The following is a 24348-nucleotide window of genomic DNA, read 5'->3' as shown; positions in this document are numbered from 1 at the left end:
CATATCCATTATTTCAGCTGTCTTGCATCAATGCTTTCCTATCTGGCTCTGCCATTACAATGATATCCAACCAGGATTGGAGATACGCGACTATCCAACCCAAATTCAGTGGAATATAAATAGGGGAGTTTCCTAAATAAGGGGTGTGGCATGTCCTAAAATAGTTCATTAAAATAACGGAGGTAAAATGTTCTATGAAATTGCGATTAAAGTGGCAGTGTTACCATGGCATGTGCACCAGAAAACATAGAAAAGAGGTTTTTAGACTTCTGTTAAGTCGCACGGACCTTGGAAGATGCAGCTAATGGTGAGGGGTGTGGGCAGGGCTTATAACACCATGCTGGTCTTGATAAAGGATACACCAGATTTATGGGGTACTGCACTCCTCCTCGTAACTCAGCAAGGCAGTGCAATGAACTTTATGCAAGCTACGTAGATTTCAGATATTTTGTCAGTTTTTGGATTCCGAATGATGATAAATGTGTTGCAGATTGACACCCCATCTGCCTCCAGTGAACCTTCATCACGCTCCCTTTGCAGAAGATGTGAGGACAGCATAACACCGCCAATTGGGACAATTTTTTTTTTTTTATCACACCTGAAGTGTAAAAATTTGTAAAGCCTAGGTTGCAACTCTCTCTATATAATGTAAGCTCTATAAATCTTACCATGTGTTTAGGCCAAGTGTCTGAAAAAGTAGAGCCGGGATTCATTTATCAATATTTTCCATCACTTTCCTACTCAGAAAAATAGCAAAAAATCCGCATTAGGTCTGAGCTGCCATTATTTTTGGCTTGTACTCTGTTGATGAATCTGACACCATGCTCACATATATTACCAACATCAGTGAATCCATCATCTTACCGTATGTATGTGTACAAAACGCAGGCTTTATGGCATGAGTAAGTGGCCTGAAGTGAGAATTTTCACAGACACCAACAGAAGAAAATGGGGGGTGGAGGTGGGGGAGAGAAATCAGCTCTACTTTTACACGCACAGCAAATCTGCTGCAATCTTCAACTCTATGCAGCACCTAAAGTGGTGATGGACACAGAGAGAAACCTTTTCCTACTGTGGGCCATTCATAAGAATTATTCCAGAAAGCCTGCTTAAAGGGATTCTATCATTAAAATCCCATTTTTTTTCCCCTTCGATCACAGGTAGGAATAGCCTTAAGAAAGGCTAGTTTTCTCCTACCTTTAGATGTCTTCTCCTAAAGACCGTTCATTAGAAATCCCATTTTTTGTCTGTATGCAAAAGAGATCTCTTGCAGCACTGGAGGCGTCCTCAATGCTGCGAGAGAAGTCTCAGGCGCCGCCTCCATCTTCTTCAGTCTGCTCTGCCATCAGGCTTCGAGCAGAGCCGACTGCGCATGCGCGGCAGCCACAAGAAAATGGCCGATTACACAGTAAGCTATGTAAGTAGCCATTTTCTTGTGGCTGCCAGGCATGCGCAGTCGGCTCTGCTCCAGGACTGATGGCAGAGCAGACTGTGCCTGCCAAGAAGATTGAAACACAGGGAGAAGATGAAGGCGGCGCCTGAGGCTTCTCTCACAGCATTTGAGACGCCCCCAATGATAGGAGAAGAATAGCCTTTCTTAAGGCTATTCATATGTTCAATCGAGGGGGGGGGGGGGGGGATTTTAATGATAGAATCCCTTTAGGGTAGAAGCCCCATGTTCCGGAGAAGCAGCTTTGTTTTATTGCAGATTTTGTTGTGGTTTTTTGAGACAGTGTCACAAAAATGGTTACATAAAAAAATGAGAACTATATAGAAAGATAGAAAGCTTATTATACTTCTTCCTTCTCCTCAATCCACTCCTGGCTTTGGCTCAAAAAAACTGCAGCAAAATCTTCAACAAATAAAGCTGCGTTTCCACAACAGCCTGAAGGAGTATTCCCATCACAGTGAGACTGCGTAGCTTCTTCCTTATTTTTTATTACTTTGGCATGGCTAGGACATTCCCCATGTGGTAACTCTGATTATTGTGGCATTTCCAGTAGTTACAGCCAACACCACAATCCTGATACACCTACAGTGGGGAGAATAAGTACAGTATTTGATACACTGGCGATTTGGCAAGTTTTCCCACCTACAAAGAATAGAGAGGTCTGTAATTTTTACCGTAGGTACACTTAAACTGTGAGTCAATCTATAATCAAATCCAGAAAGTCACATTGTAGGATTAATTATTAATGGGCATTTTATTGCATTAAATATGTATTTGATAGAATAGAAAAACAGGACTTAAGATTTGGTACAGAAACCTTTGTTTGCAATTACAGAGGTTGGACGTTTCCTGTAGTTCTTGACCAATTTTGCACACACTGCAGCAAGGATTTTGGCCCACTCCTCCATAGAGATCTGCTCCAGATCTTTCAGGTTACAGGGCTGTCAATAGGGCTACATTGCATTTCAGCTTTCGCCAAAGATTTTGAATTGGTTTCAGCTTTGGAGACTGGCTAGGCCACTGCAGGACCTTGAAATGCTTGTTATGGAGCCACTCCTTAGTTGTCCTGACTGTGTGCTTCAGGTCATTGTCATGTAGGAAGACCCAGCCACGACCCACCTTCAGTGCTTTTCTGATCACATGACCTTTTCTCATCCTTCCTCTGGATCATCCAGATGGTCACTGGTGAACCTCAAACGGGCCTGTACATGTGCTGGCGTGAGCAGGGGGACCTTGCGTGTCCTGCAGGATTTTAATCCATGACTGTGTGGTGTGTTACTAACGGTAATCTCAGAGATTGTGGTCCCAACTCAATTCAAGTCATTTATCTCGTCCTCCTGCATAGTTCTGGGCTGATTCCTGACCTGTCTCAGAATCATCCTTATCCGGGGGCAACACAGTGGTTCAGTGGTTAGGACTGTAGCTTTGTAGCGCTGGAGTCCTGGGTTCGAATCCTACCAAGGACAACATCTGTAAGGAGTTTGTATGTTCTCCCGTGTTTGCGTGGATTTCCTCCCATACTGCAAAGACATACTCTCAGGGAAAAATGTACATTGTGAGCCCTATATGGAGCTCACAATCTACATTAAAAGGAAAAAAAATAAAACATTTCATCCTTATCCCACAAAGCGAAATCCTGCATGAAGCCCCAGACTGAGGGTCACCTTGTGTTTCTTTCATTTTCTAATTGCACCAACAATTGTTGCCTTCTCTACCTATTGTCCTGCAGCCCATCCCAGCCTTGTGCAGGGCTATAATTTTGGTCCTTATACAGGTCTTTCGTCTTGGCTATAATGGAAAAATTGGAGTGAGATTGTTTGTGGACAGGAGTCTTTTATACAGTTAATCTTTGCAGAGTAGGAGAAACTAACAGGTCCATGGGAGCCAGCGTTATTCCTGGTTGGTAGGTGATCAAATTAATTTGCATTTTATTAGACAAAAGTATTTAAAAGTTATACAACATTTTGGATTTATTTATTTTTTTAGATTCTGTCTTTCACCATTAAAGTGTATCAATGATAAAAATTACAGACGTCTCCATTTTTTTTGTAGGTGACAACTTGCAAAAATCGCTAGTGTATCAAATACTTATTTTCCCCACTTCTCTCTACAGCAGAAGTAAATAGGAGCAGAAGACCCCGGACATCTCCTATTCAGCTGTACACGAAACATGGCTATAGATCCAAGTAAATCCAAACCCTTATCAGAGATCATAAGGTGTTAAATATTCCCAATGCTGCTATTCTGAACATAACTGGCAGTGTGCATATCAAAAAGAAAGCTTGGTATATAATCTCAGCAGTGCCATTTCTAGATTGGGTGCAGGATTCAGCCCCACACACATCAAGGAGTGTTTCAGGTAGAAAGGAGCGTTGCAGCAGAAATACCAAAAGCCTTAAAAATGGCTATATTGAAGAAGTAGAAAAACATTTCTAGTGCCCAATGACATTGATGGCATCATCAAGGCAGACTTGTCCCCCATGTGTATGGTCGGCTTTAGAATGACCACACATGAGATATATAGTCATTTGCGGATTATAAAACTAAATGTGAATAATCTTACATACTGACTGCTGCCAAAAATATGATCAACAAGGTAGGAAAATTTTGACTATGGTAAGCCAAAAGTACACGTATGTGGCATGACCAGCCTAAATTAATGTTTTCTAATACTTTTATCCGCTTTGCCGACTTGGGATATTGCAGGCTGGAGTGTTAAAGCGGTCGTCCAGTTGTTCATGTTTAATAGGTCTGCTACCGGGGACATAAACATAAGTACTCACTTCCCCCCCTGGCCTCAGTTTCCAGCTCCATTCATTTATATGCAGGTCCCCTATGGCTGTTTGTCTGAGGGAATCACTGCAGCCGATCACATACCTCAGTGATCACTTCTAGGTTCGGGCTGATTGTGAAGAGATCACTGCTGAGGCCTGCGATTGTCTGGCCAGAGAAGCAATCGCCGCTAGAAGCAGAGGCCCAGGGAGAGGCAAAAATTAAGAAGTATTAAATATAAAAATATGAACTGGACAACCAGAAACTCACATTTGATCAGTCAGCTTCTAGTATGGCCAACTTTAGATTTACTGAAGCAAAGAGGTCGGAATTCCCTGTCAAGGATATTGCCTAAACCCCTATGCACCACCTAAAACTGATCAGACATTACATTTCACTCGTAGTAAATAATTCAACATGGCATCTTTGGGGTCTGTGAAATATCTTCTAACACAATTAAGTTTACTGCCGTCCATGACAAAGTTCTGCCTTTGTAAAACTCTGCATTAAAATTTTGACACCATGAGCAGCCCTGGTATGTGGATGCGGCTGTGGATTTCCATACAAACTGGGTGCATGCACAGAATTTTACCAGACCAGTCTCCAATCTCCCCAGCGTTTACTGAAGTTGTATCACAAACTAAACTTGTCCTGTGGGTAAGGGGATAAGATATGACGGGATGTACAAAGTTGAGAGACGGAAGGCACTCCGATGTCATCTTAGTACATTCTGCTATAAATAATACTCCCTCTTCAGTCTGCAGACTTGGTCAGGTGCATGCAACCTAAGTTTTCCTATACCTTTATCTCACTAAGATCTTTTAAGTGACTGGACTGACTGTCCTCTTTTGCTCTGTACCAGTCTGCTACTAAGGCTACATTCACACTAATGTCATGGCTTCATTACTCTGAACATCTGCAGTTTTTTCTCAGTCAAAAAACTCCCCAAAACCTAGAAGGTGCATGAAAGGAATTTTTAATTCAACACTAGAATCAATGAAGATGAATTTATGTGATAATTCTTTGTATCTGTGAAACTTTACTTCCTCCAGAGATTTATGCCAGATGGACCTGGGGAATCCAGACTAGCTCAGAACCCAAAGTCATAAGATCAGAACCAGCCCGTGTCCTTCCGCCTCCTCTCCTGTGTTCATATGGCTATGGGCCTGGCTTTACTATAGTCTATCAACCCCCATAGCACAGGAAACTACCTACATGTGGAAAAGAGGCAGAGTGAACTGTAGTATGAAGCTACCATAAGGCAAGTTTTTTTTACTATGTTATTTCTTTTTTATTTAAACCCTCCAGTACCATGAAAATAAAATATACTTGGAAAATCATTAGGAGGTTGTTTGCAGTTTTGAAAGACTATAAGGGCTAGTTCACACAGGGCAAAATGGTCAGGATTTTGATGTGGTATCCACGTTAATATCCTGCCACCTCCCATTGAAATCAATGGGAGCCAGTCACTTCCTTTTTCCGCTAGCAGTTTGTTCCCGCTCACGCGAAAAAAAAAAAAGAAAAAAAAAAAAAACACGAGCTGCCCTTTCTTCAGGCGGATTCCATGGCTGATTCAGCCTCAGCGTCTGCTTTGCAACACCACCCTCTGGACTAAGCCCATTCATTTGGGCCTAATCTGGAGTGGAAAGCTGTGATGGGATGCCAGTGCACTGCACCATCTGTGACGGAATGTATTCACGCAGAACCCTGTGTGAACTAGCTCAGTCAACTAAATGAGATAGGTAGTGACACTGGAGAGATATGTAGATACAGTAAGCTACTGTAGATATCCTTAGCACAGAAAATTCTGGTTATATTCACATGGCAGAATTTAGCACCAAATTTCAGGCAGGTTCTGCCTCAAAATCAGTTCCATGTTCCACCTGAAAACAAATGCCAATGATTTTGATGGAGGGGTAGATCCAGGTTTTTTTTTTTTAATTTTTCCCTTTAGGTCATGCTGGATCTTCAAGCAAACTCCCAACTGATAAATCCCATTGAAGTGAATGGAAGGCGGAAAATTTCACTCAGCAGGTGTGGAATTGGTTGTGAAATTTGGTCAAGTGGAAACATTCAAGAGGACCTTTCATGGATTTAGGCACATGCGCTGTTTTATAACGCTAAATTCAGCGCACTGTCGGCTTTCCCGATCTGTGCCCCGGGTGAAGAGCTATCGGTACCGTAGCTCTTCACCGTCAGAAGGGCGTTCCTGACAGTCAGTCAGGAACGCCTCTCCTAACAGCAGCGCCTATAGCACTGTACTGTGTGAGGGTGGGGGGACTGTCAGGAACACCCTTCTGCCAGTGAAAAGCTGCAGTACCAGTACCGTAGCTTTTCACCGTCAGAGGGGTGTTTCAGGAACGTCCCTCTGCACAGCAGCACCTATAGCGCTGTACAATGTGAGCGGGGAGGAACATCTCCTCCCCTCCTGATAATACTTGTCTATGGACGAGCACTGTGAGCAGAGGGAGGATACATTCCTCCCCGGTCTCACAGTACAGCGCTATAGGCGCTGCTGTGCAGAAGAACGTTCCTGACAGTGTCAGAAACGCCCTTCTGACAATTAAGAGCTACGGTACCAGCACCGATAGCTCCTCACCCGGGGCACAGAACGGAAAAGCCGACAGTGCACCAAATTCAGCGCACTGTCGGCTTTCCAGAAGTATATAACACCGCATGTGCCCAAATCCATGAAAGGTCCTCTTCAGCTTCAAGATTCTGAGGCTGATTTTTATTTTTTTATAGGAGAAATCCTTAAAGAGAGTCAACCAAGTGAACATACTTTAAAGAGTTTAGAAAGGAATTGTTTTCTTACGCTATGTTCACACTAGTGTTGCCTGCCCATTTTTTTCTGGTCCGTCAGAGGACAAAAAACAGGCAGGCGGACTGCTAATATAGCGCTTACAAACAGAGCGCGGCAGACCCCATTGACAAATGGGGTCCAATCGGGTGTCCGTTGTTTTAAGACTGAAATTGGACTAAAAAGCCATGGGTGAAGGACTTTTATGGTGCAGACACCAAATCCGAAGCAAATGTGAACATCCTCTTATTATCAATTTCCACATGCTCAGTAAACATACAGAGGACAAAAGTTCAGGCAGTCTCACAGACATCACCCACATTCAGAAGGAACTAGGGCAAACAGGCTGACAAGCAGCAGGGAAGAATGGTAGGTGGTGACCGGTTTCTACACAAACAAGGCCAGTCTTTCAGGTTTGCACATTTGCATTTAATAGCCTGTGCGCTTATCATTGGTGATCTGTAATTGCTGAACAATGAAAAGCAAACTGCACAGAGGTTAACCGTTTGCTAGGAGATTGTGTAACAAGACCAAGCCTGGCAGATGCCAAAATGGCCGTTATTTATGCACTGCCATAAAGGACAAAAGATTAAGGGTTTGGTAAGGTTACCTGTCCTACCAACATGACCCTGCAAGGACGTTCTGAGGAGGAAGACGCATTCATTACATTCTTATACACAAAATACCTTGGTCCTTCATCATTTTCAGCTCCGACTACAGAGATGACCAAACATGTTTTAACAAACAATGTTCTTCAATGATAGATCACTCGGTCCATGACTTAGGACATGAATACATTTCAATGTTCTTCTGCTCCAGTCCTTTAGTATTCTAGAGAAATGCTGCCGCCATATTAGTGTATGTGAGTGATACTTATAACATCGTGAATGCAAATTTACCATTCCATGAAGAAAAAAAAAAAACAAAAAAAAACCACCAGACAACTCAGGGAAGGCGAGAGCGCCACACTGATGAATAACACATTTTATCGAAAGCTGTGCAGAAAAGAGAATTCCAGACAACTAGCCGAATACAAGAGATCTAACACGAACACTGGAGATATTAACAGCCGAAGAAGTGCAGAATGTGCCCACAAAGCTAAAGAATCCACATCAACGTGCTATGCAAATCCGGGAGGGGGTTGCACATTGTAAATGACTAAGCATAATCCCCTCCCTGGGCTTTTTGTAACATATCCGGGTTAATTGGAAAGCAGTTCACACTTTGCATTAATGAGAGCATCCCCCTCCCCCATGCTCCATGCTGCCAGGATGAGGAAGTGCAATGTGTTCGGCCTGGGAGGTGGCATTCAGCCAAATGAAACTGGATTATTCCAGTCCAGACTGGCTGCAGACATACAAACAAGGAGCCCCATCCTCCGCTCAGCGACCACCTCTGGCTCTTTCCCAGTGGCTGCATACAGCACACACCATACACAGCTCATACACACCGGACCACAGTTGCGGTTCATTCCCACGCACAGAAGACACACTTCACAGAGCTGATAGCAGCGGCGCACGCCTCCAGCTTCCTGCATTTTTATGGCTTAGGACAAATCGAGTAACTAAAAATAAGACGGCACGTTCTATAATTTCATCATACTTGATACATTACCGCACTGGAGTTTAAGAAACAAAAGGACTCCATTTTTTGGGGGGAAAATCTACAGAATTGTAATGGATCAAAAGAAAATGCATCAAACTAAAGAAAGAGACTGTCCTAGAAGTAACTGAAATAAACTAGTGCTACAAGTACCTGAAACACAAACTACCGTATATACTCGAGTGTACGCAGAGTTTTTCAGCACAGTTTTTGTGCTGAAACCCCCCGGCTTATACACGAGTCAATTTTTTTTTTTTTCTTTCTTCATTTTGGGGGGCAGACAGGCAACCAAAATACCCCCTCCCCTTCCCCAGCATCTACTGCACCCAAAAGCTCCGACCATTTTAATTTTTGAAATTTTCCAGTAGCTGCTGCATTTCACCCCCCTCTGCTTAAACTCGAGTCAATAAGTTTTCCCAGTTTTTTTTGTGGTAAAATTAGGGGCCTCGGCATATATTTGAGTATATACGATACTTAAAGATTATCCAGCCCAGAAAATAATGTAGCAATACAGACTGATCCTCTAATGCTCCAACATTTCGTGACTTCAGTCCACCATCAGTCTCAGTATCCTAGCCACCATTGATACAATCCCCCCCCCCCCCAAAAAAAAAAAAAAAACCCACCCATTAACAAACACGACATGTTACGGACCTCATCGGTAGCACACATCCACATCAATACGTATGGAGGCTTAGCATACTGAGACTATGGGGGCTAGGAAGAGCCAGCGGATTCATAAAGAGTATGGTTACTTTTATCCATTTACAATGTTCACATCTGCGCCGGAGGCTCTAAAGATCTGCTGAAAATCAGAGGAAGTGAGAAGTCCTGCACAGAATACTTTTCCCCTACGTTTGTTTCAATTTAAAAAATGATGGACATCCGATGTACCCCATTATATTCAGTGGGGTGCACTGTTCATGTAACTGCTGCCTTAGCGTTCTGACTCTCCCAACAGATCCAACCAAGAGAGATGCAATGTTCGTGTGAACCTAGTGTTACATGATTGACATCCCTTTAATTCTTGAGCAAAACAACAAATGGCAAAGCGATGATACAAATTATATCTTCAAGGTTCTGTATTAAAAGACGGACACTTAAAGGGGTTGGCCACTTTCAGACAAATATTGAGAAACAAATGTTATTGTTTGTACATTAAAAGGATACACAATTTTTCAATATACTTTCTGTATCAGTTCCTCACAGTTTTCTACATCTCGGCTTGCTGTCATTTGGTTACTTCTAGTGGATCAAATCTGACCATGGTCATGTGATTTATGGTCCAAGGTCATGTGATGAGCACACAGGTGCAGATGTCTGATTACATACCAGGCAGATGTCTGATTACTGTGCTGCGAGTAACGAGTTGTACACCTGTGTGCTCATCACATGACCATGGACCATATATCACATGACCATGGTCAGAGTTTTATCCTATAGAGATCTAGAAAACCGTGAGGAAGCGACACAAAGTATATTTGAAAAATGTATAACTTTTTATTATACAAACCATAACACTTGTCTCAATATTGGTCTGAAAGTGGACAACCCCTTTAATGTACAAACACTGCAAACAGACAATTCTCAATAAACACGATACATCACATTAAAGGATAAGTTACATGCAGCAGTGAAACATTTATTAGATTATTAGCCAGTAAAGGCCGCACGGCAACCTTCAAAATGAGCGGCCAGTAACAAGTACCAGTCAATAATAAATAACTGTGGCATGAGCGCTTCACGACAGGTCCCCCATGATCATGAGAACGTGGGTCCCGTCAGGGTTCGACTACAATCATGAGAATGGGGATCCTTTGTGCCTCTGCATGAATGAAGCAGCTGGTCACACGTGGGCTCACTCCATTCCCTTCTATGGGACTGACGCAGAGAGTTGCACTCTCTCAGAATCCTACAAAGAATGAATGAAGAGTCAGCTCACATGCTCAAATGATAAAATGTGATCCACTGTTCTTGTGATCACAGTGGTCAAACCTCCACCACACCCTGATCTAACGCCCAACAACAGAATAGAGAGACTGTATAAAAGCTAACAAGAATGAATTTCAGCAATTTAAAAAAATAAAATTAAAAATAAAAAACACACACGGTCATTGAACGGTTTCTTCCTTACAACATACTTAAGGGATCAGGTGCAGTGCAGCATATGGCCTGGTGACCCCATACTCCGCATTATATGTACCTAGTAGGATTACAGTGCAGAAATATTTACCATCAGGCTGCATCTCAATAGACAAGTATCATATCAGCACAACCAGGATTAATCTGCAATCTGTGTCTCAAAGTACGGATTGCAGCAACTAAATATGTTGTACATACAATTGTGATCAAGCAAAGTACAATTGGATATTCCTCAGTAAAACCTTCCTAATATCCTCAACCTGTCAACAAAAAGCAGCCATGAACAAAGGATAAAATTTGGCTATAGCAACCAATTTCTGCCACTGTCCGGCATGCGGGGCCTCCAAACATCGATGAGAAAAGGGTGGATTTCAACATGCCTGGACCTTGGATCCAGAGATGAAAGTGACATGGATACGACAGACAAATGAGTAACAGCAATAGTGCACCCACATGGAAACAGATGGCAAGCAATGTCAAGATAGTCACAGGATTCTTCAGGAAAGCATTTCTAGGCTGTTGTAAAAACAAGAATTAAAATATAGAAGATAAAAATATAAAACTGTTCACATCACACCTGGAGTACATTTATACATGGCAGTCTATGCCTGTCCTATTCGTCTCAATAGGACCTACAAAAATCCATGTGTCTGCTGCCAAAACAACCTCATTCAGATGAATGGAACAGATTTTCAGTTGCAGAAATTTCTGCAACAAATGTGCTGCATCATGTGAATTCTCCCATACAGGGACTATGAGTCACATTCACAGCAAATGTGAAACCAACATAAGAAGATCAGCACATAATATGAGAATTATATATATTATATATAAAACCTCTTTATAGGACAGCTCTAAACCCTCAGATTCCGCACAAATGACAACCATTACAGCCTGGAATGTTATTGTGAACCAAATATCTTAGCAGAAGACTTCAGAGAAAGAGAATTTGTGGCTTTAAGATGATTTCCACCCAAATTTTATAAATGGCCATTTCCTTGGCTATTATGCACATGATGCGGTTGAAACTGCATCAGAAAAAAAAATGCAATGTAGCTTTCTTAAATGTTGAACAAACTGCACCAAAAAACAAACTGCACACATTTTTCAATGTGCATCCACCTCTACCATAACTTATCCAATCAAGAAGAAGTCACGTGGCCACACATTTTGCCTGTAGAATTTACCACCATGGCTTTATTTCAGGGGGGGAAATAACATCATGTAAACTGCCATACAGAAATAGTAGGGGGAAGAAAAAAAAAAAAAAAAAAAAAACACATTAGTGGAGTCTGAAAATTTGGAGTCTCACTGAATTTGAGGGCAAGTTTACAGAGAAATAGTGCCAACTTAGAGGAGAATCTCGCCTCAAAGATCAGCGCCAACCTCTGTCCTGTACTCGCTTCCCGTTGTATTGGCAGGCAGAGACCATAGCAGGACACTGAAAACATTGAATCTGCAGCAAAATCGTGCAGGATGGTCGTCTCTTAAGTTGATCAGCCCCATTCATGTGATGCTACTTGGCAAGTAAAAGCCACAGCAGAAAGCCTCCGGCTGGAAAGTAGAGAGGATTTCTGCCTGGGGCTTCAGGGTTGGGAACAACCATGGATGTAGTCAGATAAAGTTACCGGCATTTTTTTGTGTTTGTTTTTCAAATAAAAAATTATATTTTCCGATTTTTAATATTGTATAATTCGATGTATAGCTCGTTGCACATTTACTTTCACGGGACTTCATTAGCCTTTTAATGAATTAGAGAATCTTTACGGTTTCTGACAGCCTGGATCATTTATGAAGCCTATGGAAAAGTCTAAGGATCAGAGTAGGCAGTTTGGCCTACTTATTCCATAGTCCTGCTTCCACTACACACTCTTCATTTTTCACCATGTGAACTGAACCTAAAGCTGCCTTCACAGTCTCAGAATTTGTTACAGAACTTCTTCCATTACTCTGGATTAAATTTGCAGTAATCCAGGTACGTCCCATTAAAGCAGCCCAATGGAAATGAAATGGCCAGATGCAAGAAAACCTGCCGTGTGTGAAGGCAGTCAAACCCCTCTAGCGCCACTGTCCACCATTGCTGGAAATTAGATGCAACACTGAACAAATGGCATTTCAAAATGTTGTGTCACAATTCCACTCAAAATTCATGGAAAAAGGTGTAAAGCTCAAAGCAGTGTGTCATAGCCATTTATCGCACGTGACAACTGAGGAAAGGCATGCTGTTATGCACAAGACATGCTGTGTAAACCCAAACATAAATGGAATGGGTGGATAACAGGATCCAAACAGGTCATCAAACTTGGGGGCCATTCAGGTCTAGTTTCACCACCATCACAGATAGGTACAAATATATTGCTGTAATAGCAATAAGGTTATGGGGCTTAAATTCCTTTTTTGAAAGTACATCTTTGTACTACATTTTGGGAGATAGACTGATTATACATAGTTTTATTCAGATTGCCATATTTGGCATTGGAGAGGAAAGGGGAAAATGGCATCTGCCTTATTTAGGATTTTTGCTACCAACATGATAGGATTATAGGTTCAGCTGTATCAGGTATGTACTCATGTAAAACCTGACAAAATACAACAGAGGATCCGGTTGTCACTTTTCAGTTAAAAAAGGCAGCTATAGATCAGCACAAAAACTCCAAAATCTCTGCAAGGAAAACAAAATCACAGCATAAATACATTTCTTATTCTCTACTATATGGACATTCACTTGTTTTTGGGTGGAAATCCTCTTTAGAATTTTACCAATGCAAATTACAAAGTCACAAGATCAAAGCCCGTTAAAAGAAAAAAAAAAAAAAATCTGGTAATGAGAAACTGGTACTGATGTCAACCTCCATTGTATTCAAGCAGCGCTGTAGTGAGACCTACCTGTCACTACTGGTACTACTGCTGCTGCTGAGAGAATCACTACTAGATGATCTACTCCGAGAGCCACTGCCGCTGGGTGACCTGGCGGGCCTAGAAGCTTGGCTGGCCAGCCTTTGAGGAGACTGGTTCCTTGACTGGGATGAGTGAGGTGAGCGACTCCTACTGTGCTGGTAGCTCCGTTCAGGCCGTCTGCCACGTACCTCCCTTGAAATGTCATTTCTGTAAATATCCCTGTGTACTACACTGGGCAATGTAAACTGCTCCCGGGTCCTAGATTCATAACGTGGATCATGAGCATCAAAACGGCTTGGACTCCGTCGAGAATTATAGTATATTCCATGTTGTAAGGTCCGGTCACGTGGGTCTCTATAGTAATCCTGATCATAGTGTCGTGTCCGTTCGAACCCTCCAGTCCCACGTTCATGGTGTCCATAGGCACTATGTTCATAAGAACGCTCCCGTGTATCAGAAGCCCTGTTTTTAAAGAAAATAAAATAAATAAAGAAAAAAAAAAGAGGGCGGAACCAATCAATCTCCCAGCATAAAAAGTAGAGAAAAAGCATTTCATGCATTCAAATATGTAATGCCATCAACTACTAAGGCTGAGGACACAAGCTCCATCTGCCGCATGCAGCCAGAGCTCAACCCACCCACAGTCGCCAACAGCAGCATGATTTGGAAGTTAATACCTCAGATTTACAGTCAAAACCATGCAGTCATTGGCCATGGCTGGTGGGCAGAGCTCTAGCTGCATGCATCAGTAGAAGCATGTGCCTTGCTAAATACTAAGTCAATCATAGGCCCATGTGTGGAAAGATCCAGAGGCTAGTAAATATCATTCAACATCTGGGAGCTGCACTATCCATCTACTAGACTAGTCAGGAGGTATCACTGGATGTTAGCTAGCTAGTCACAAATAACCTTTTTGTTTGGCGAGTCCTTTGCTAAGAAATAAACTAAGTATATTATAGTCTTCTGGGTTTTTTCCCCCCCGACCAGAAAGTGATTCTTACAGTTACAATAAAGATGCCAACAGTAGGTATATGTACCTTATTACTCAGTGCATCTAAAGGAGTTGGCTGATATGATTTCAAAGAATACCCGGAAATCCGTAAAAAAAGAAAAAAAAAAAAAAGGTTCTGCACTTCTATTAAAGGAGAGTTTTGAGGGTTTCCTCGGGATAAAATAGAGTATATTCATCATATGATATAGAGCAGTGGGCAGAATGGCTTTTCAATAGTGCACATCTCTACTATGGGCCATTTCTTCCTGCGCTCACTAAACTGCCTATGGAAAGGCTTCCTAATAGATCTCCCTTTAGTCTCTTCTGGTCAAACAGCTGGTAGTTCTTCTATTTGCTGGTAGAGAAAAATCAGACAAAGATATGGAGAAAGATGGCTCTTCAATAATTATCCCGGCTTGTGCAGCCTATCTTACATCTCCCAGCCTGGGAGGTTATGGTCATGTTTGCCATGTTGATTCTAGGATCCCCCATGGGTGAACATAAGCTCTAGCACATCCAATCATACTATAACATATCTGTATATTAGGTTGTCTTCAGCAACACTGCACTGGTGAGAGGACTTTGGCAGAATGAAGGGGACAATAGATTTTCACTGTCGAGTATTAGGAAAGCGGAACTACAGATAAAAGTGCCATCGCATAGTGTTATAGTTATGACAGACACATCAAAACAATTGCTAAGAAAGTAACATACAGATAGGAGGAAGAGGAGGAAGCAAAGTTGTAAGGCTCAGAAGACTAAACACTAACAAGCTGTTGATGAATCTATTAGTGCTACGCTCTATAGGGGTTAGTGGAAATAAAGGATGATTTTGGGTTAGGAGAGGGGCGGAATATATACAGGGCAGCACATACCAACCTTTTCCGAGTGAGGAAACACGACCTACAATCCCAATTAAATCTAGGGAGTGATTTGAGAACATAACTTCCCCAATTTGGTCCCTTTTTAGGGTACATCCACCTTCTTAATGAGGCAAAAGGGCAAGGGTTTCATATGACACTTTTGATGAACGGGGAAAAAAAAAAAAAAAAAAAAAAGCAATCCGTAGAGAAAACTTAAAAAAAAAAAATAAAAAAAAAAAAAATAAGTGTCCAATGGTGAGGGGAGGATGAAAACTTCTCCAGCCCCCTGACTTGGATCAAAGTTATCCATTGTGGGTTTTAGGGAAGAGAAAAAAAAAAAAAGAAAAAAAAAGAAAAAAAAGTCCCATGGCAGCTGCTGTTTTCTAGGAAACCATATCCATTGAAGTGTCAGAGTAAGCCTGTAATTTATATGGGCACTGTATAGACATCCATATTTGGTATATCCTCAGGTCACCCGTTTATCAGACAAAATTTCTTGATTTCGCTTTTATTTGTTCTTTTATTCTTGTCATACATTGTATATTAACACCATCCTCACTTTGGCCATTCTTTTAAAGTCCAGAGTTCAGGAAGAATTTCATATCCCATGTTACATTCCATGATGTAGTTTTATATTGCCATGTAACAGAACAATTCCCAGCTTTTATCTGTGTAAATCCCATGTGCGTAATCTTCACTCTTCTCACGCCATTCCCATTCAGGTTAATACACAATCCAGAGTGTTTAGAAGATATGTCTCGGCGAGTAACAATCCATGTCCAAGGACAATTCCACCAGTGGAAAGATTTCACAACACACCACACCCCAGTGGTCCTATGTAACTCCAAGGATATATCCACAGACAGCAGCACTATTCCCGTAGGGAGGGTAATCCATGGGAATAAACACCATATTTCCGACTAAAGAAAGTCAGGACATACATCCAGCCAGCTGCAGGAAGACTCCCTTACAAATCCACAGGGTCCCAGCCATTAGGATAAGAATCACATATTTCCAAACCCAAGAGGTAGCATACAGATTTCCCAAATTTTTAAATCCATCAGGGGGAACCTACGAGTTTTGTTTTTTTTCTCTCTCACCATATTAAATACAAAATACCTGCCTAGAGAAACCTTACAACTTACCCATCAAGTCTCCGCTCATAACGTCCTTCTCGTGCATGAAGTGATTGTGGGGGTCCGTAAGTGGGCCCACCACCACCTCCTCTGAAACCAGAAACCTCTCTACTACGAGATGTTATGGAAACTGTCTCATCCAAAACACGGGCAGCTCCCGGAATGGTGCCCGGTTCGTTATAATCCGTCCGTAGGTCTCGGTCCCCCATTTTGTTGACAGCATTGTGCGCTTTCTGTGCACTTTTAATATCCACAAAATCCACAAAAGCTGCCACACCTCCATCAGATCCGCGTTTAGGTAAAATTTTGACACTTTCAACTCGTCCATATCTGCAGAAAAAAAAAAAAAGAAAAAGGGGAAAGGGAAAAAAATAAAAATATATAAGAAAACATTAGTCCATAACTAGAAACAGAAGAGGTGGTTGCATATTTACATATATTGTGTCCCCACACACAATACATTAATTTTTTTCTTACGCAAGAGGTAGGGTTTGGCGTCGACTATACATATTGTTCAACAAGAAAGGGCACAAATATCTGACCGATCAAAGCTTCCAATATTAACAAGACCATAAAATTTATCTTTGCAAATGTAAATGTGAGGCAAGCATTAGCCTGTTCAGACAATAACCTCTCTAGAAATGTGAACATTTCTGCCTAAAGGTTAACTAATAGCTGAAAAACTTTCAGTATTCTGTCCTCACACCTGGCAGGTTAAACACCTTATGTAAGCAGGGTAGAAAGCAACAACCACACCCGGGTGTATCATGCCCAAACTTGTTTTATCTATTGAGAAACGGGTGTAAAGTCTCAACAGATCGACATGACCGGCATTGTAAGTAACAGAGGTTAGAAAATAATCCGGATGCCATTTCACATGATACACTTACCAATGCCAAACAAGCCCTCAGATACAAACCTGCAGCAATGGCAAACACTCTGTTATATGCACATCTGGCCTTTATTGTGCTAGGAACAAAAGAAAAAGAGCCCTTGCTACAAATCCTGAATGTCACATTATCATACAACAGGGCTACAATGCACGCAACATTGAAATCTCAAAACGTCAAACTGGAACAGGATCAGGTATGACCTGTGAAGGGTGAATAGGGTCAGATCACTTCCTATAATACTCCAAGTACTCATTACATAAAAATAAATTATATATATATATATATATATATATATATATATATATATATATATATATATATCAAAAATATCAAGTATAAATACTAACCTAATATTCTCCTAGTAAACAATGATTTGACACAATCGTGCTGAGACTAGGCCTTCACCATTTGCACCTTTCTTTGTAGATTTCCTTTTGGAAAGGGGGGGGGGGGGGGGGACAGAAGAACAAATATCCACAAGGGACTGAGGACCAAGCCCTGGTTAAAACCGCTTCCAGCATCAGGATAAAATGCATTGTGTAGCTGAATCAAGAGAAGAGCAGGCTGCCTTTACTTAAAATAAATAAATAGGTTATATAGTCTGCATTGAGATATCCATTTCTTAGTCAAAACGGTTGACCAAGACTAAGAGATGGGAAACTGTGAATAAAGTAAACATTAAATATGTTGGCTACGAATGTGGCTTTGGATCACCAGGACTGAATCTCTAATGTAAAAGAACGTAGCCAAATTGCATCACAGTCGGGGTTGCAACTGTGACTTCTAGTTGCAAGAAAATCCAGTAGTTACCAATTGTTTTGCAATTTGAAGTGGCAGCACCTTCAAGATCAGACAGCAACACGACAGGAGTCAAGGTCACTGTGCAGCCCTAGCTCTAGGCCCAATGCACAAGACTGTAGTTGTTTTCAGTATATTGTCTGCAGTTATGGATCAATAACTATGTATGGTATACGGATCCACTCACTTCCATGGCCACATACACCTAGTTTTTACAGATAAGTGTACAGGCAATGGAAACCATCTGCAAAATATAGAACAGGTCCTATTGCTGCAGAATTCAGGCTAGGGCTAAACAGCAATAGGAGTCTCAGCCAAAATGGCAGCGTAGCCCTTGCCTTATTCATACAAGCATATGGCAACTGTTTTTGCAGATCCATGCTTAAGGATGAAATACTGATGCAATGCCCATAGGTTTCGGTTTTTTTGCAGAATGCAGAACAGTAAAAACCACTACGGTCATGTGCACAAAGCATAAAGGATGCATTCACAAAGTGCACTTCAAACTGAATCAGGAAAAAACACACAGTTTTGATGTAGCCTCTCAATTATACATGTCAAAAAACAAAAACTGCACCGAACAATGTACCAAAATTCAATTCAATTTTTACCGTACCCAGCTGCAGCGTGTGAATGCAGCCTTAAAAGTGTTTTGTTCATTGCTTGCACTGTAAGCACATTAGGTTTACATGAGAAAAAAAAATAGAATTTAGTAATTCATACTGTAATTTTTTGGTATTTTTAATGTACGTTCCATTTTGACAGATGCTTTATAGATTAGAGGCCACAGAATCCCATTTCTGGTGACCTGTCAAAATATCTATTTTAATATCAACTACTACATAAAATATTACCAGTCACATGCGTCTCCAAGAGTCACACAGTAAGCATCGACACAAATAGCATAAGATAAAGCAGTGAGGCAAGGTTCACATCTGCGCTAGGGTTTTCAATCGGGACCCCCCAAACGGAAACCTATATTCATTAAAAATCTGTTACCTGAGGAAAGCTGCTGACCCCATAGACCATAACGGGGTTTGAGTGGTTTCCATACATAAAATGCAGAAAGAAGAGTGCAATCAGAATGGCCTGAACACAGATGTGAACGCGGCCTTAAGACAAAGTCTGAAGTTCTGATTTTAACACAGCGAAACAATGTAGAGAAAAAGCACATAATTCTAGCATGGGGATAGCCACACAACATTCTCTGTAGCCCTATGGAGGATTCCCAAATCAGGAACTTTGATATCAAAGTCACAATAAAGAACAGAAGAGTCCCCAATTCCCAACAAAGCTATGTAACCAAATGACGTGACATAAGAGAGACTGCCAAATTTAGAAACCCAGTTCTAGAATCTGTCCTTGAGTGACAATATGGACTATAAAGCAGTGAGTCACTGAATAGGCATGTGCACTGAAAAACATACTTGCATAATCATTAACCTAGATAACCTGAACTAGATCAAAGCAATGGGAAGTATGGATGTGGGGACTGGAAAATTAGGAAACGACCAACTGGCGCCATCCCAAGGTTCAGCCAATCCTCCTAGGGCCCAGTGACTATCACACCTACAATACTCAGCAAAAGAGGGTTGCAAAATAGATGTCAGAGCCGCTCAACCAAGGAGCTCCATAAAAAACTGTGTCCTCCACCAAGAGCGGGTCAGGCCAGCAGATTCTTTCCAACATTACACTGCTGTTTATGCTGCAAGCCTTTCACAAAGATCCATCTGTATTGTTCACACACACAATGTACAGGAATAGCTCCAGGATATACTGCATATATTTTTAGCTGAGTATTTTAATGTAATGAACCTAAATTAGGAACAAAAAAGCACCAGCAGTATTGTCACCTATATAATATACAGGGGAGGGGGCAGTAACCTAACTCGGTACCATCAGCCATTCACACAGCATTAGCATACATAGTATTGTTCACTGCTTCCAATAGGAAATATTGTGGATTTATGACTTGAAAATAAGCTTGAGCTGTAACGCTGGCATTTCAAGAGCCATCCGATCCAATTGTTTTTTATTCTTTTTTCCCAAAGGGTATTTAACATGTGGGAAATGACAGTAAACATAGCATTGAAGCAATCAGGGAGCAATTCAGATGTAAAATATACAAGAGAAGGGCATTTACGCAACAAAAGGCTCAGTAACTGCAGATATTGGACAATAAAAGCCATTCCCACCCTATACAAAGGCAAACTGCTGTTTACTAATTCCCAAGGACAATGCAGCTTTAGGAGAAAAAAAAATACCCAACAATTTCTAAATAATAATTAAAAAATCCCTGCATTATACAGCAGCATATAGAGCCCATGTCGTATATAAGGAGATCCAGCGCACCCCAAAAGGAGCTTCAGAGATCTTCACGGGTTGGGAGGGGGGGGGATGGGTGGGAACAAGGAGCATACATGGCAAAAACAAAATGCAGAAGAGTAATAAGCTAAAAAGGACTGTCTGGAGAAGTGTCTGCACCAGTTTTGTCGCTCCTCTTATACGTCCCCCCCCCCCCCCCCCCATTTTTATTTTAGGATGCAGGACACGATTCTCTGTCCGGACTCCCAACTCACAGACATTACCATGTAAAATAACTACTATGAAAAAAATCCCAGCAGCTCGGCGGCGTACACACACACACGGCAGATGCCCTGCTTTAAATAAGAGACGCTGCTTATTGTGAATTTGCCATCTAAATCCCTCCCTCGCTGCATCTCTTAGCAACATCTCCATGGTAACTTTGGGCACAATATTTAAAGCCCTTTTCAGTTGCTGTGAAAATCCTAGCAACACAAGAGGCTTTATTTGCTCAATCCTGCAGAGTACAAAATGTCAGATTAATCTGGGACTCCAAAAATAACCCGAGCTGAAGGCGAGAGGAGCCCTCCTGGCATACAAAGATGCCCAAATGTTACAGCGTCACTGCAGAGACACAGGGAGAGGCTGGGAGGAACATGGCGTAGTGGAGGGAAGGTGCTGTGTACACAACTTGTGCCTGGATCACACACACTGGGGGCTTTGCTGTTTTCAGAAAGCCAGGAAGGTACTGGGCGCCATTTTAAGGAGATCCTCGGCTCCGGGTCTGCAGAACCCATCGCTCTGGATGTTATGGGTGGGAGCAGGGAGGTCACTGCTGGGAATTATCCATACAAGGATACAGAGATCACGGCTTCCCTCCCCCACTGTACAACAGGCTAAAGACATTTTGTTATTGTTTTTGTCAATGGGAACAAGGGCATTGCTCCCCTCACTGGTTATATTAACCCCCACGATGAGGAGCGTGTCTAGGACTCCCTATGTCTATTCCCAATCCTGCCAAAACAGACAGAACCGGATCCTAGTCCAAAGTTCCCACGAAATTCAGGACTATTAGCCATTATGAATGGAGTGCAATGAAATCCCACAGTTCCCCTCCCCCACCTACTGAAATTAAAGGGAGGAAGGGTAAAATATTTAGTCATTCACAAACAATACAAGCGTCCGCATCTTCTGCCAGGCACAGGATGGTGCATATTTTTCTATATGGCCAAATAGCAGCCCCTTTACCCTCAATATATACTACATACAGAGGCATCCACATGCAAAAAAAACGTGGTCCATGCCTGCACCAATGCAAAGCAGCCAACACAGTAAGCACCACCAGGGCTGCACTATATGCATCTATTAGGCTCAGATCCAGGAAGCAAGACTATCCCGCACGTGCCGTATATTCTGCACCCCTGCTGCCTATGTTCCCATACACAGGACAAAAATAGATTTTCATCTACAAGATTAAAAAAAAATAGACAGAGCCAGGTTATGTCAATGCAGAGGAGCGCAGCAGAACATGGGATCTGTATCACCCCTGCAGCAATCCTATATACAGACAGAAAAAGACTAAGGAAGGTGCGAAACACTAGCAAAGGCACGGCGGGCCCCGGGAGAGCCAGCACCACGCATATCAATGGGATTAATGGGTACAGTCAGGGAAAACTACTGGCAGAGGAGAACAAGTCAATGAACCCACGGGAAGATGGGCGAGAAAAGTCAGGCCACAAGTGACAACCATGGGAACCAGCGGCAATGGGAAATAGTGAAAATATGTTCTCAGAGAGATAGAGATGCCAGTATAGTATATGGGTACAAGTTATGGAAGGGAAAATATGGGGAAGGAGGTTGGGTCAGAAATGGGGGTGTCAAGTCACACAACCACCAGGGATGGAAAGGGCAATGGGCTCAATCACACAACCACAAAATAAAGGGGGTAAGATTAAATAGTTACACAACTATCAAGAGGGGATAGTTGGGGTCCAGTCATAGGACTGTCAGACATGGGGTAGGAGGGGTCTCGGGGCACAACTATCAGAGGGGATATTTGGGGTCCAGTCATAGGACTGTCAGATGGAGTAGGATGGGTCTCAGGGCACAACTATCAAGAGGGGATAGTTGGGGTCCAGTCATAGGACTGTCAGACATGGGGTAGGAGGGGTCTCGGGGCACAACTATCAGAGGGGATATTTGGGGTCCAGTCATAGGACTGTCAGATGGAGTAGGATGGGTCTCAGGGCACAACTATCAAGAGGGGATAGTTGGGATCCAGTCATAGGACTGTCAGACATGGGGTACAACGGGTCTTGGGGCACAACTATCAGAGGGGATATTTGGGTTCAGTTGTGCAACCAGCAGAAATGAGGGAACATCAGGTCCGGCCATGTAACCACTACATGGGGGCAGAATGGGTCTAGTTACAGAACCATCAGGAGGGGAGAGATTTAGGTCCAGTCACAGAAACCAGAAACTGATGGATGTTCAGTCTAACATGTCACCGCCAAAGATGGCAGGACATTAGGTCCAGCAGTGTGGACATCTGAGGTCCATCACACGGCCACCAAATCCATCCTATATGATAAGGACTCGGTCCATCACTTTATCCTATAAGGGATTATCAACACAACCCGACATATCCAGGGTACAGTATGGTACTGGTGAGAAATCCTATCGGAACATTGAGGTACACACAATGCAACTGGGGACCAGATGAAAATCTGAGGTAAATCCTGTCAGGAAGTGCTGGCACATAAGGGGTGCCGCCAAATAATGGGGGTACAGCCAGGTAGTGGAGGTAAATCCTGTCAGGAGCTGCTGGTACAGGCAGAATAACCGGGGTGCAGCCTGGTATCTGAGGTAAATCCTGTCACTTATTGCCGGTACACGGAGTGCAGTCGACTATCGGAGGTAAATCCTGTCAGGAGCCGTCGGACATCCAGGCACAGGCGGCTGAGCCCCGTCTCCTGCCCCGGCCGTGGTCTGGCTGGATCCTCCGCCACGTCGCTGCCACTCACCGTTTGAAATGCTCGATAATCTTGTCATCTCGCACGTTCTCGGGTAAGTTCCCCACCCACAGGTGCCTGGTTTCCCGGACCATGCTGGCTCGGTGTCCCGGCTCATGCAGACGGAGGTAGGGGGAGGCGGGCCTCTGAGCCCAGCATTGGCGGGCAGGTTGTAGAGATCTCTCCGGATTTGCTCGGTTCTCTGCGCCGCGCTCTCTCTCTCTCCGCCGTGTCCCGGTCACACACGCACAACCAGCCCTTCGGCGCCGACACTAGTTCTCCGCATGCGCGGCGGCCACTGAGGTGAATGGGGAGCTGAGGGGGTGGCGGAGGGCGGGGCCGTTCTGCGCATGCGCTAACATTTTGGTTCCCAGTCTGCGCAGATGCCAGCGGCGTCTCTCATCACCACGCATGCGCTCTGACATTCGGCTGTGAAGTCCTGGGGGGGAGCGCTGGGAAAATACAGGAGGGGGGTGAGAGAGTAGAGAGGGGGGGCTGGTTGTGTAGAACAGACAGACACCATTATACAGGGAGCTGTGTGCAGAGCTGCTGCTAGCCCTCATACCAGGCACTTATTACACAGCCTGCAATGGATCATGGCTTCTAAATACACAGTGCTCCGGCATGGAAGCTTACTGACAGCTAGCAGGCCATTCACAATGTGACCCTCACACTACACACCATGCTA

The 24348-nt window shown here is 42.9% G+C and overlaps 1 protein-coding gene across 5 annotated transcripts in view; it reads right to left on the bottom strand.

Annotated features, from left to right (window-relative positions):
* The window catches only part of SPEN (spen family transcriptional repressor), a 54369-nt gene extending 30436 nt beyond the window's left edge, over nt 1–23933 (bottom strand). For 3 of the 5 annotated variants that reach the window (XM_075277821.1, XM_075277824.1, XM_075277822.1), the window contains exons 1-3: nt 23673–23933; nt 16664–16984; nt 13653–14126 (exon numbers count right to left, since the gene is read on the bottom strand). In XM_075277821.1, the coding sequence (XP_075133922.1) occupies nt 13653–14126; nt 16664–16984; nt 23673–23755 (878 nt within the window). In that variant the 5' untranslated portion in view covers nt 23756–23933. Of the gene's footprint in view, nt 1–13652; nt 14127–15534; nt 15666–16663; nt 16985–23672 lie in introns of those variants that run through there. The other 2 variants (XM_075277826.1, XM_075277825.1) reach the window with 2 other exon arrangements.
* Between the last annotated feature and the right edge of the window lie 415 nt (nt 23934–24348).

The sequence above is a fragment of the Leptodactylus fuscus genome, chromosome 6 (genome assembly GCF_031893055.1).
Source record: "Leptodactylus fuscus isolate aLepFus1 chromosome 6, aLepFus1.hap2, whole genome shotgun sequence".
Classification (NCBI taxonomy): Eukaryota; Metazoa; Chordata; class Amphibia; order Anura; family Leptodactylidae; genus Leptodactylus; species Leptodactylus fuscus.
This window is presented reverse-complemented; position numbering and strand designations above follow the sequence as displayed.